Here is a 13,026-nt window from a genome sequence, read left to right on the forward strand (position 1 = left end):
AAATTTGTAGTAGTCTTCTAATAAGCAGAAAGCTTTCCAGATCCTCAGTTGTAAGTTAAAGAATATCTGAACAGAAGGTTTTCTTAAGCAATAACTATAATTTGTATAAATGTCCAGTGGTAAGCATGATATATTAATATACATTTTTAAAACAGTAGTATATTTATAATCTTGGCCAATTCCTCCTGACATTTTGAGATTTTTTCCAACATTCAAAGTACTGCCAAATATACTTGATATTAATAAGCTTGAACTCACATAAATCAGTAGTCTTAGTAACTTTTTGGTTGTGATTGTATAATTACTAAAAGTATCTTTAGCATTTTATACTAAGCCTTCTCTATGTTTCTAGAAATTTCTGAGATAGTGGTTAAATAATTGTTCTGGAATCTTATGAAAGTCTGTGACCTTGCATTAAAAAAACTATTTTCAAAGTTTTCTGCATTTCTAGATGTCAATTTAAAGACTAAATTTTTCCCAGACTTGGTATAACTTCTTTGAGAAAGAGACTTCATTAACATGTATATGATATGGCAAAGAAATCACTCTTTCTGAGTCTTTGTCCTTCTGTAGAAAGAAAATAGCTGGAGTTCTAGAGAATATAAAATAGGAGGTGGTTGGCAGGTGTTTAAAAGAAAAAATTAAAAAATTAAAAATTAAAAAAAAGAAAAAAAATGTGTGCATGTCTGTGTCTCTTGTATGTGTGTTTATACAACAGTGTATAAATAACTCTCCTTGTCTACCAATACTGACCCTTTCCATAATCAGTCCTCAAGTGGCACATTATTCTTTAAATTTTCTTCCAATTTTTTTTTATTGTAGCAAGATACACATAAAATTTACCATCTTAATTTTTAAGTGTACATTCAATGGTATTAAATACATTCATAAAGTTGTGTTAACCATCACCACCATGTAATCTATATCCAGAACTTTCTTCATCCTGTAAAAACTGAAACTATATAGTTATTAAACAATAACTCCTCAATCCCACTGGAGTTATAACACTCCAGTTTGAATTTATACCCTCTAACTTGAATAGTATCCCAAAACTTGCTCTTTTACAGCTCCATCTCTATCTCTTTCAGTTGTTGATATCACAAAATTACCTCTTTATAAACATAAACCAATAATTCCTTTAAATGCATTAGTATCTTAAATTATGTAAGAAATTAAATATGGAGTTATAAGCCAAAGTTACAATAATACTAGCTTTTTTTTTTAATTTTTATTTATTTATGATAGTCACACAGAGAGAGAGAGAGAGGCAGAGACACAGGCAGAGGGAGAAGCAGGCTCCATGCACCGGGAGCCCGACGTGGGATTCGATCCCGGATCTCCAGGATCGCGCCCTGGGCCAAAGGCAGGCGCCGAACCGCTGCGCCACCCAGGGATCCCAATAATACTAGCTTTTAAACTAATAATTATTTTTATGTATTAGTCTCCTTAAATCATGTAGGAGACAAAAAGTAGAGTTACAAACTGCCATTACAATAATACTAGCTTTTAGAATTTCCCGTGTATTTATCTTTACTGAGATCTTTGGTTTTTTTCATGACTTCAAACTGCTATCTAGTCTCTTCATTTCAACCTGCAGGACTCCCTTTAACATTTCTTTCAGGGCAGATCTAGAGGTAATAAACTCTCTCAGCTTTTGTTGATCTGAGACTGTTTTAATTTTTCTCTTGATTTTGAAGGACGGTTTCGACAATATAAGAATCTTGTTTGGGGCACCTGAGTGGTCCAGTGGTTGAGCATCTGCCTTTGGCTCACATCGTGGTCCCGGGGTCCTGGGATCAAGTCCTGAATCAGGCTCCCCGCACAAAGCCTGCTTCCCTCTCTGCCTATGTCTTTGCGTCTCTCTCATGAATAAATGAATAATTTTTTTTTAAAAATCTTGGTTTACTGTGTTTTTCGTTTTGTTTTGTTTTTCTTTTTTAAAAGATTTTATTTATTTATTCATGACAGAAACACACAGAGAGAGAGGCAAAGACACAGGCAGAGGGAGAAGCAGGCTCCATGCAGGGAGCCTGAGGTGGGACTCCATCCTGGGTCTCCAGGATCATACCCAGGCCTGAAGGCGGTGCCAAACCGCTGGGCCATTGGGACTGCCCAGTTTTGTTTTGTTTTTTTAACTTGCTGCACTTTGAATATATCAGCTCACTGCCTTCAGGACTTCAGAGTTTCTGATAAGAAATCTGCTAATGTCTTATGAGGATTCATTGTATGTGACAATTTGCTTCTCATTGGCTTCTTTCAAGTTTCTCACTTTGGCTTTTGAAAGTTTGATTATGGGTCTCGGTTTGGGTCTCTGAGTTCTTTGTATTTCAAATTCATTAAGTTTCTTGGATGTTTATATTCAGATCTGTCATTGAAGTTGGGAAAATTTCAGCCATTATTTCTTCAGATATGCTCTTTGCTTCTTTCTTTCTCTCTGCTCCTTCTATAACTTCCGTAATACATATGTTGGCCTGCTTGATACTGCATCACAGGTCCCTTAGGTTCTATTCACTTTTCTTTAATCTTCTTTTTTTCTATTCCTCAGACTCAGATAATTTCCATTGTCCTTTCTTCAAGTTCACTAATTCTTTTATCTGTCAACTCAGAGACAGATCTCTCTAGTGAACCCCGCTAGTGAATATTTCATTTCAGCTACTGTACTTCTCAGCTTCAAAATTTCTTCTTGATTTCTCTTTAGACTTGCTATCTCTTTATTGATATTTCCATTTTGTTTATACATCCTTTTTTCTCCTTTTAGTTATTTGTGTGTCTTCAAAACAATTATTTAGGAATCTTTGTCAGGATGCCTGGGTGGATCAGTAGTTGACAGTTCTACCTTTGGCTCAGGCCATGATTGGGATTGAGCCCCATGTCAGGCTCCCTGCATGGAGGCTGCTTCTTCCTCTGCCTATGTCTCTGCCCCTCTCTCTCTCTCTGTCTCTCATGAGACATAAATAAAATCTTAAAAAAAAAAATAAAATCTTTGTCTAGTAAATCTGCCATCAGGTATTTTTTTAGGGATAGTTTTGGTTGATTTATTTATTTTTTCCTTTGAATCAGCCATAAAATTTTCTGTTTCTTTGGATGGCATATTACTATTTAAATTTACAGTTGGACATTGAATGTAGAAATTATAGTAATTCTAGAAATTAGATTCTCTTTCCCAGGGTTTGCTGGGATTTTGTTTTTCTTTTATTGTTTTTGTTTTTATATTATTGTAGACTGTCTCTATGCTGAGGATCAGCTGAGTTATAAATTTAAGGTCCTATCAGGTCTTTTCTGAGCCTGTGCCTTTCCCTGGATATATATGTTGACTTTCTAATTTCCCACATTTATGCTAATGCTTTTGAATAGTCTAGCCTTTTTTTTTAAATGAGCATCTTAGTCTGATATCTGGCTTCCAAAAGATGAAAAAGAGAAAAATGAATGGGTGGGGAAGGACACTAGCCCATTGAATCCCCTGGAAATCACTTAGCTAGTAGAGCAGAGGCTTGCAACAGTAGGGGAAGTACAAGGACCCCTACCTCTTTGCACCTCTGTGATAAAAAGTAATCAATGATCAATGCACAAATCACGTTATTTGGAGGACAGAATTCTCATTGTATATGCTGACTCCACAAGCTATGTGCAAGCTACTCCTAAAACACATGAATAGCTGCCTACCTCAGGGTCTGGGGATAGGGAATAGCTGCTCCTGGACTAAAAGCTGAAATTGACTAAAACTAACCACTATTTACCATCTAAGTTTTCCCCTGGAAGTTATTAGCCTTCCATAAACTCCAGAGTTCCAAAACAGTTTTAACAGATGTATTTTGCCAGTGTAATCATTTTCTAGGTTGGAAGACAGGTTCCCAGTTCTTCCTACTCCACCATCTTCCCAGAATCCTCTGGCACATTGCTTTTTATCATATTGTCTCCGTATTTTCACATATTTCTCTTCACTTTAATAGTTTTCACCAGAGTAAGAATACAAATTTGATGATTGCTGCTGATATGCCAAGGGCCTTGATCCTTCCTGGGGGTAGAACTGGATTTTTCTTTACTTGTCATACAAAAGAAGGAATTAAAAAATCTGAGCCCTGAATCCTATTTGCATCAAATAGCACTTTTTAAACCAAATATGTATTCTTAAAACATATATAACTGATATATAACTGTGATATATATGTTAATAATGTCTGCCTAGAAAAAAATGGACAATGTACCTATCAAACAGCTGAGTAGAGGTAACTTATTTGCATATATTCAAATAACATGAATTTAAATAGGTATTCTAAGACTAAGTTCTAGAAGTAAAAGTCTGTCATTACACTGCTAACCTATAGTCAGGATGTCTTAGTCTTTCTTTCCCAATGATCTTTCAAGATATAGTCAAGAAACACTGGAATTGTATAAGTGGAAATTGTATTTAGTTCTCCTCAGAATAGAATCATTCCTGTTTATAAATCATAAATGTGTAATTATTGGGGCACCTAGATGACACAATTGGTTAAGTGTCCAACTCTTGGTTTTGTCTCAGGTCATGATCTCAGGGTCATGAGATTGAGCCCCATATCGGGCTCCTGCTTAGTGTGGAATCAGCTTGAGATTTCCCTCTGCCCCTCCCCTCGTGCTCTCTCTCTCTATCTCTCTCTCTCATAAATAAATAAATCTTTGAAAAACGGTGCCTGGGTGGCTCAGTCTGTTAAGCATCTGCCTTTGGCTCAGTTCATGATCCTAGGGTCCTGGGATCAAGCCCTGGGTCATGCTCCAGGGAAAGCAGATTTCCCTCCCCCTGCTCATGTGTGCACTCACTGTCTCTTAAATAAATAAAATAAATAAATAAAATCTAAAAGAATAAATAAAATAACAAATAAATCTTAAAAAAATAAAAATAACATGTTTAATTATTTTAGAACCTTTTAAAAATCAAATTCATAAGCATGCTGATCTTTTTTTGAAAGATTCAAAAACATTATGAACCACAGAGGATTATTCTACACCATATTAGAAAATCCAGGCAAAAAAAAAATAGATAATTATATCCTAAATGATGTAATAATAACATTCTTGGTATAGTTCCATATCAAAAGATAAAATAAATTTGGTAATTATGTAAATGGAATAAGGATGTTTTAAAGATAAAGAGTGAAGGGATTTATAGTAGTGTCGTTTCAAAGTTTATTTTTTTTATTATTTGCACACTTGAATTAGAGCCTATATTATTAGGATCCATGATTTTTATGTTGCCACAAAATTCATTTTTCCATCTATTCAGAAAGTTTGTGAAATTTTTGAAAAAATTAAAAGCTGTCTTATAGATAGGGTTTATGAGAATAATGTGTTAAAGTACCATAAATTTTCAATAATGATGTTTGGTAGAAAAAAAAATTTGCATTATAAAGAAATAAAAAATTATTTCCCTCAGCTACATCTTGAGTTGACACAGAATCATGGTTATCAAACAGTTAAATACATTGAACAATCTGCACCTCTTATTTTTTGGAACACTTGAGGACTCAAATTCTCACTTTATCCCACTTAGGGATGAAAAGTCTCCTATTTTTTTTACAATGTTTGCATTAAACAGATGTAAGACATCTCACAATAGCAAGTAGCACACTTTCCTGTAAATGAAAATTCTGATATATTCTCTTAACATTCATAGTATAAAAGGCAATTTAAGAGATTCTTTGTAAAAGTTATGCAAACTGAATTATGTACATTAATGTTTATTATTTGTGCAGGCTGCCTTAGAGAAAGAATGGCTAGCTTTAGATTCCACCCGCTTCCCTTCACAAACACTGCTTCTCCCAAACCAGCTGCACCGGCCAAAGGTAACATGTCATGGAAATCTCTTAGTGCTCCATCTTTGCTCATTTTTTAAGGTTATGCTGGCTGCAGTGATTAATAATGCAATTTATTGACTTGAAAAACACAATTACTTTTAGAAGCCTCTGACTTCCTCCTCATCCCCAGATGTAATTTTTCATATAGCTTTTCTTTCATTTGCTCCTAATTTTTTTCTTTATTTTGGATTTCTTTCAACACTTTATTTCACAGTAGCAAAAAAAAGTGATACACTTCAGCTGCATATTTGGCAGCAGACTAAAATCACTAGTTGACAGCACTTTAAAAATACAAAAATATGCATTAAGAGGGCAACAGCTGAAGATTCTCAGTCGGAGGTCAATGGGCTGCAATATCTGTTATTTATTTGATAATCTTTGAAGTTTTTGTTTTCTGATATTTTTTAAGATTTTTGCAATTAATCATTCTGTATATGCAAACAATACCAGAAAGCATATCCCTCACCACTACAATAAAGACATTTAGATGTGTATTAATAAATTTAATTTTATTATAATTTTCAGTTATATGTGTTTCCCTGGGGAGGCTACTCAGTAATATGCATGGAAAGTAATATGATATAAATGCTAGAATTTTTCAATTTATTTTATACTTAATATACATTATTTTCCTGATAAGTTCTCTGAAACCTTAAAATATGATGAAACTTCACTGAATGTACCAAGTCATCCAGCTCAAGCATGGCTATGTAATGAGAATGAAAATTTGTTTTCATCAGAACATGCACAGTTCAATAGCAGGTAAGCTAAACTACTCTTTTAGAGGATCAACCCATGATGAGAATATTACACCTTAAAAAGTAATAAAATGATGAAAATTAGGTACAAATTTACTTGTTTAGAGGATGGAAAAGCATTTAGTGTTATAAATGTATAGACTTTATGGGGTTTTCAATAAAATAAAATGTGTGAGGTAGCTTCATTAAAGCAACGACAAAAGTTAAGTGTCAGTGAAATAATGTCATTAATTGTTGTAAATGTGATCTTTTAAATATTACTATATAGGTAGAGATAAGGATTAGAATAAAAATTCCAGTGCTGCATTTCTTTCGACAAAAGGATTGAAATATGCTTCAAGTAATTGAAATGTAAACATTTTAAATTAATGGCAGACTTTTATTACTTTTCAAGATAAAGTTTTTCTGTAACTTAAATGGATTTTATTTCCAAGTATGAGACAACATAAACAGCTTGTAGTTTTAAAAAGTGCTGATAGATGTATGTTGATTCAGTTAGTGTAGTTTTTTTCTATTGCCAGATCAGAAAATAGGACTTTCTCCCGGACACCTGAATCAAAGACCAGCAGAAAGAGCTTGCTAAAAACTAAAAAAGAAGAAAAAATTTCAAAAGAATGGTATGTGGTCTATATTACACTAAAATATTAAGAAATCGAGAGATTTTTAAATATTCAGGATGTTTTTCAAGACTTTAGGAATTTTTAGTTTATAAGAAACTGTATATCTTAAATTACAGATTCTTACATGGGAATCTAAATTTGTTTTAGTATAATATTCAGATATGTATGTTTACATGCATAAGTAAATATGGTCTCAATATTTGTGTTGTCTTTATTAAATTTAATCTTTTAATAGGGGTTTTAAGGATATTGCTACTGCTCAGCAAATGTTGAAGAGAGCACAGAAGATGAAATCAAAGAAATTAAGGAAAAAATTAGGTGGGTGATGAATGCCCTTTGGATAATTGTGTGTCTGATATTGAAAATAAATTATTTTAAAATATTAAAAGACCAAATCATATTTAATAATATTTAATAAGAACAGAAATGAAATGCACAGATATGTCTAAGGTAATAATCCTGAAAACTGAAATAAGGTAACAGCGAAAATTATGTTATTATGTTAAATGATTTGTTACAAGCTTAAATGCTATTTTCACTTTCTCCTCTTACTACTTTGTTATTGATTGTTCTGTCTATTGTGCACTGAGAATTATGCTGTAATTTGTTTCTAAGTTAGTATATTTTGGAAGATGTTGATTCTAAAGAATGTCTGCTTCATGTGCTTATTCTTTTGTGTGTTTTTAAATTGATTATTCAACAAATTATAAATTTGTTAGTTTCATGAATATTAGCTATGAGGTCTTCACAACTTGACACTGAAAAAGAAATACAACTTATATCTTCACCATTATGCAGAACTTGGGAAATGTTCAGAGGCATCCTTTCTTCTACCCCACTTGATTCTTTAAGTAATTTCTTTCTGTGGATACCTCTAATCGTTTTAGTATCATTACATAATAGTGGAGTGGTTTATAGGCAAGAAATAGCAGAATATTATGACTTTATATCTATACTTAAAACTACTCAAAATTATTTGCATATTGTATATAACTTAGCATTTAGTTACAACTTTATAAATATTTACTCATGAACTCATTGGTTTAAAATAAGTAATGTGACCTCTTTTTATATGCTGTTTTGAGTTTTTCTTGTTCATCAGCTTCTTTAATAATGATTTTAACGTCAGTGAAATGTTTTTATAAGAGTGCCATTAGTCCTGAGAAAAGCAAAGAATCTATATCTATCTTATAGTTCTAGCTTATATAAGTATACAAAGGAGTCAGAAGATTATTTTTTCTTAATTAATTTTCCCATTTATTATTTTAAATCCTTAATTCCATAGTAGAACTCTAATTTTGTATATACATATTTTTTAAAATAAAAATAACCAAACTACCATTGGTATCCAAGGAATAGCTGATATTTCCTGGTACAGCACTTTATTGGTAAATTTCTGATGATTTATTTCTATATTCACAAGTGTTCAACTTTCCTTTTTTAGTATTAAATTAGTGACCCCTTTTACCTTTTTGAGATAGCTGTAGTATTTTTTGTTGTATACTAAAAGTTTATCAGCTTTGAAAGATTGAAATTTTAAGCACTTTTAAAGAAAATATAAATATGCACTCCGTTCAACTTGTTTGTGCCTCCCACACTCCTGAGTTGTAAACTCCTATGAAGTTCATCAGAACTCAGTGAATGGAGTACTATGGGTTAGTGACTCCAGACTCTTCCTAATAGTGAGACTTTCTTTCAGTCCTGGGGAAGTAGAATCCAGTACAGTAAGTCAGGGTGGTTTGATAAACTATTTTTATTGCTTTGATGTATATTTTTATTCATCTTCAATAAATCAACAAATTTTTTTTAATAGCTGTTTTGAGAGCAGTAAGTTTCTGAGGCTCCTACAGGAAGTTCAAATACCAGAAGAGGCTTAAGTACCGATTCAGCCAATGTTTAACAAATAATTATTACCTATTTATGTTTAAAATCTATTTTTTAAAGATATTTGCAATGTTTCAGTAGTTTCTGATAGTGAACCTAAAATAAAATTTATCTTGTTAAAATCTGTCTCTGGAAATATATAGGTCTTTCTAGCTAATTCTTATAACTAAGGAATTTTTGTTGTTGTTGAATTCATTTTTAATAAATCAGCACAGTAAATAATATTTTTGGCAAAAGTTTTAATAAGGAATCTATAGTCATACATAAAAACCTTTGTTTTAATGGTCAAAAATTTGATATAATTATCATCAGGCAAAAATTAAGCCTGTTTTTATCTGTCACAAGGTGGCATGGTAGGGTAAAAAATGTAAAAGGACAGTCAGACATACAAGTTAGCAACCACCTCTTAAATTTAACACTTGACAGTAGTCATTAAGTGTGGTCTGTTAGGTAAAAATCCAAAATGGCAATTGTATAATTTTTTATGGTGGTCATTACACCAATTACATAATTGCAAACCAAATTGCATTCTTACTACTGTAGGAGGTCTTATATCTCTGTTAAGCTTTTATTTTGCTTTTGTTTAATCAAAATATTATTACATTCATTAAATAAAAGCAATTTTTTCTTTAAAATTTGATTTCTGAAATGTAAAACCTTTAAATTCTCCTCATTCTTTTTCTCTACTGCCCCCTCACAACAGATATTCAGAATAGAAATATTCAAGGTAAGATTAAGGATGAAGTCATGACAAAGAAGGTCACTGGGATCCTCTCCAACTATGATACTTTAATCTTCTACTAAGTTAATAATGTACCACTTATATCACTTTGTGAATGAATCATTAAGATTCTGTGCCTCTGGTTTTCTCCTTATAGAAAAAGAACCTTCTAGTACCTTTCCAGTTTACAATTCAATCAGTCTGTGATAAGCTATTAACTTATTTAAATCTGCCTAAAATCATGGCCATAATTTTAAGCTTTTATTTACTAATAAATTAAAATTATATTTTAGATACTTAAATTCTGTTAAACACCTGAACACTTACTATTAATTTTCAAATATACATGGAGATCAATTGATCGATTGATCTTTTATCTTACATGGATAACCTGCCAACTTGAAAATCTTAAGCCACCAGAGGGCAACATTGTCCATAAAACTGCTGGAAACTAGCCATCTCTGTGGAGGTAGGGAAGGTGGTAGGTGGAGCAACAAAGAATAAAAACTTTTAATTAAATGGAATCAATTACATCCTCCAGTCTAAACAAAGCAGTAATCCTCAAAGAGGTAAGGCATAAGTGCACAGGTTATAGAAGCTTTTAACTCAAATTTCTACCATGAAAATCCTTAGCACAAGTTGCTCAGTAGCAAACGCATATACTTCTTGTTTGTATATTGTACATGTGTTTATTAACCAAGGGATATGAGTCTACAATATCTGATTTAAGGTGAGAGTTAAAATAGGGCAAAAGGCATGGAGTTAATAATTTAAAGAAAGTTGCCAATAGAGGAAGAATACCACTGAGTTTGCTGATTAGTAAAGAAGGAAGAGGCCAAGGAAATATACAGTACAGGCAACCCTCAGGAGAGACTCAGTAATGATGACTTCTTTTGGGATAAATGAGGCCATCTGCTTTAAATAGAAAAAGCAGAATAGGATGGGAAATGGAAAGGGGAATTGGTTGAAAGCCATAAGATGAAATCTAAAATTTTGAGGAGTTATATTTACTCAGTTTGAGTTTCGGTTCTGATTATTGTTATACCTAGTAAGTTATTGGTTAATAAGAACATAACAGGAGGTTTTGTTTGTCTTTATTTTTTATTGTTGTCTTATGCACAAAAGTAGATTTAGAATTTTTCATGGCACAATGTGATCTGTGTTGGAATTTAGCAGATACCTAGGGAAGTTTAGGGTTTATAACTGCAGTTGGAGAGCATCATGTGCAAGATGAGAGTTGCTGATTTATTGAAAACCTAAGTCAATAACCCAAAAGTACTGAGCATAATTGGTAGCAAGATTGAGCAGGATCGGGGAAGAGAGTAAGTGCTTGCTGTTGATGCAGAGCATGCCTTAGAGAGGATGGATTCTGAGTATAGGGGTTTGTGTAGAGAGCAAATGATTAAAAATATATATATAAATAAAAAAGAGCAAATGATAAGTTTAAGCGCTAAGAACATAAGGACATAAACATAATGTGGTTTTCCAACATCTATCGTACTTAATGCATGTCACATCTCAAAATTTCATAGAGTGAAGAAAGAGTAGGATGAAGCAAACAAGGTTAATTTAGTTATAAAGGTAGGGCCACAGTAAGATGTAAGAATCATCTTGCAGTTGTTTCTAAGACCTTGGATACTGTCAAGTACATATTAAGCATTCAATAAATACTTGCTGATTTTATTTCAATAGTGAAAATAGCTTGAGATTGCGTTGGTAACATTTAGTTATAGTCAAGAATTAAGCAGGTAGAAAATAGGCTTTTTTAAAAAGATTTTATTTATTTATTCATGAGAGACAGAGAGAGAGGCAGAGACACAGGCAGAGGGAGAAGCAGGCTCCCTGCGGGGAGTCCAATGTGGGACTCCATCCCAGGACTCTGGGATCAAGCCCTGAGCCAAAGGCAGATGCTCAACCACTGAGCCACTCAGGTGTCCTCTAGGCTAACTTTTTAATGTGAATTGAGCACTTCATGGGCTATAGCAAAGAGATCAGGTTGCAAAATGATAAGGTAACTAAGGAATGAATGTAAAGGATCGAAAGGGAAAAATATATAGGCAAAAGTGTGACAAAACGAAGTTTGTTGATGATTTATTTTACTTCAGTGATTTCCAAAAAGAATTTATAAGGAATTTGATCAAATGTTCCTTTGTTGTGTGCTCTCAACAAGACAATAATAAAGTCTATTTGAATTGTGAAATCCTGGAGGGCCAAGACTCTCTTTATTCCCTACTGAATTCCCAGAACCTAATACCATGTCTGGCATATGGTAGATGTTCAATAAATAACTATTAACTGAGTCAGCAATAAATTAGATAAAAGTCACTGAATACATTTGACTGTGTGTATGTGTATGACTGGATGTGTATAATACAGTCATTTAAATATATGTTTCTATTTGGGAGGGCAAATTTAAATTAGTAAATAATACTCCTTATAAATGATGAAATACAGGGGCACCTAGGTAGCTCAGTTGGTTAAGCATCCAACTTCTGATTTCAGCTCAGGTCATGATCTCAGGGTTGTGAGATCAAGCTTCATGTTGAGCTCCACACTGCGCATGGGGCCTGCTTAAGATTCCCTCTCTCCCTCTCCTTCTGCCCTTGCCCTCCTAAAAATAAATAAAATAAAATAAATAAAATAGAGATATAGCAGTCATTTAGCCTTAAAACATATTTTACAGTACTGCTGTACTTATATGTACTTGTATATGTAAAATTGATAATAAGCAGGGTTTCAAGTATGAAGTTAACAAGATTATCAATTAGTGAGCTAAGATTAGAACTATAGAAACTGGAAAAGGATTATAGAGGGGATTAAATAATTTTAAGGATATTCTAATGTCCAAATAAAATTGTGTTACTTAAATGAAATAATGAAGTACAGAGCTACATGCATAATAGAAACTCAGATTCCTTATGGGTTTCTTTAAATATTTTATTAAAATGTATTTGAAACCTATTTCCCAGACAAGTCATACTGGGAAATAAAAGATTTTAAATACTGGGAAATAAAAGACTTTAAAAACAGCAACATAGACCTGCCACTGATGATCTCAAAGGAGTAGATTTCAATGTACAAAGCTGATTTTATAGTGCAAGAAAAAGCTATCATAAGCTTTACTCTTTACAATAAACTTGTACCTTGGCTTTCCTACTTGACTTCGTATTTTTTGAGGGTAGGAGTAGTATCTTATTTCACAGTGATGTTTCCAG

General features: G+C 32.8%; 1 protein-coding gene across 19 annotated transcripts in view; it reads left to right on the forward strand.

The window, feature by feature from the left end:
• LRRIQ1 (leucine rich repeats and IQ motif containing 1) overlaps positions 1 to 13,026 on the forward strand; it is a 214,991-nt gene that overhangs the window by 93,480 nt on the left and 108,485 nt on the right. For 16 of the 19 annotated variants that reach the window (XR_004805254.2, XR_004805255.2, XR_004805253.2 and 13 more), the window contains 5 exons: positions 5,727 to 5,816; positions 6,469 to 6,590; positions 7,108 to 7,203; positions 7,442 to 7,524; positions 9,794 to 9,817. Coding sequence is in view for 14 of the 19 variants with exons in the window: in XM_049094257.1 (XP_048950214.1) it covers positions 5,727 to 5,816; positions 6,469 to 6,590; positions 7,108 to 7,203; positions 7,442 to 7,524; positions 9,794 to 9,817 (415 nt within the window). In the remaining 5 variants the exon portion in view is untranslated. Of the gene's footprint in view, positions 1 to 5,726; positions 5,817 to 6,468; positions 6,591 to 7,107; positions 7,204 to 7,441; positions 7,525 to 9,793; positions 9,818 to 13,026 lie in introns of those variants that run through there. The other 3 variants (XM_035699208.2, XR_004805257.2, XR_007402352.1) reach the window with 3 other exon arrangements.

Source organism: Canis lupus, chromosome 15 (genome assembly GCF_003254725.2).
Source record: "Canis lupus dingo isolate Sandy chromosome 15, ASM325472v2, whole genome shotgun sequence".
NCBI classification, from domain to species: domain Eukaryota; kingdom Metazoa; phylum Chordata; class Mammalia; order Carnivora; family Canidae; genus Canis; species Canis lupus.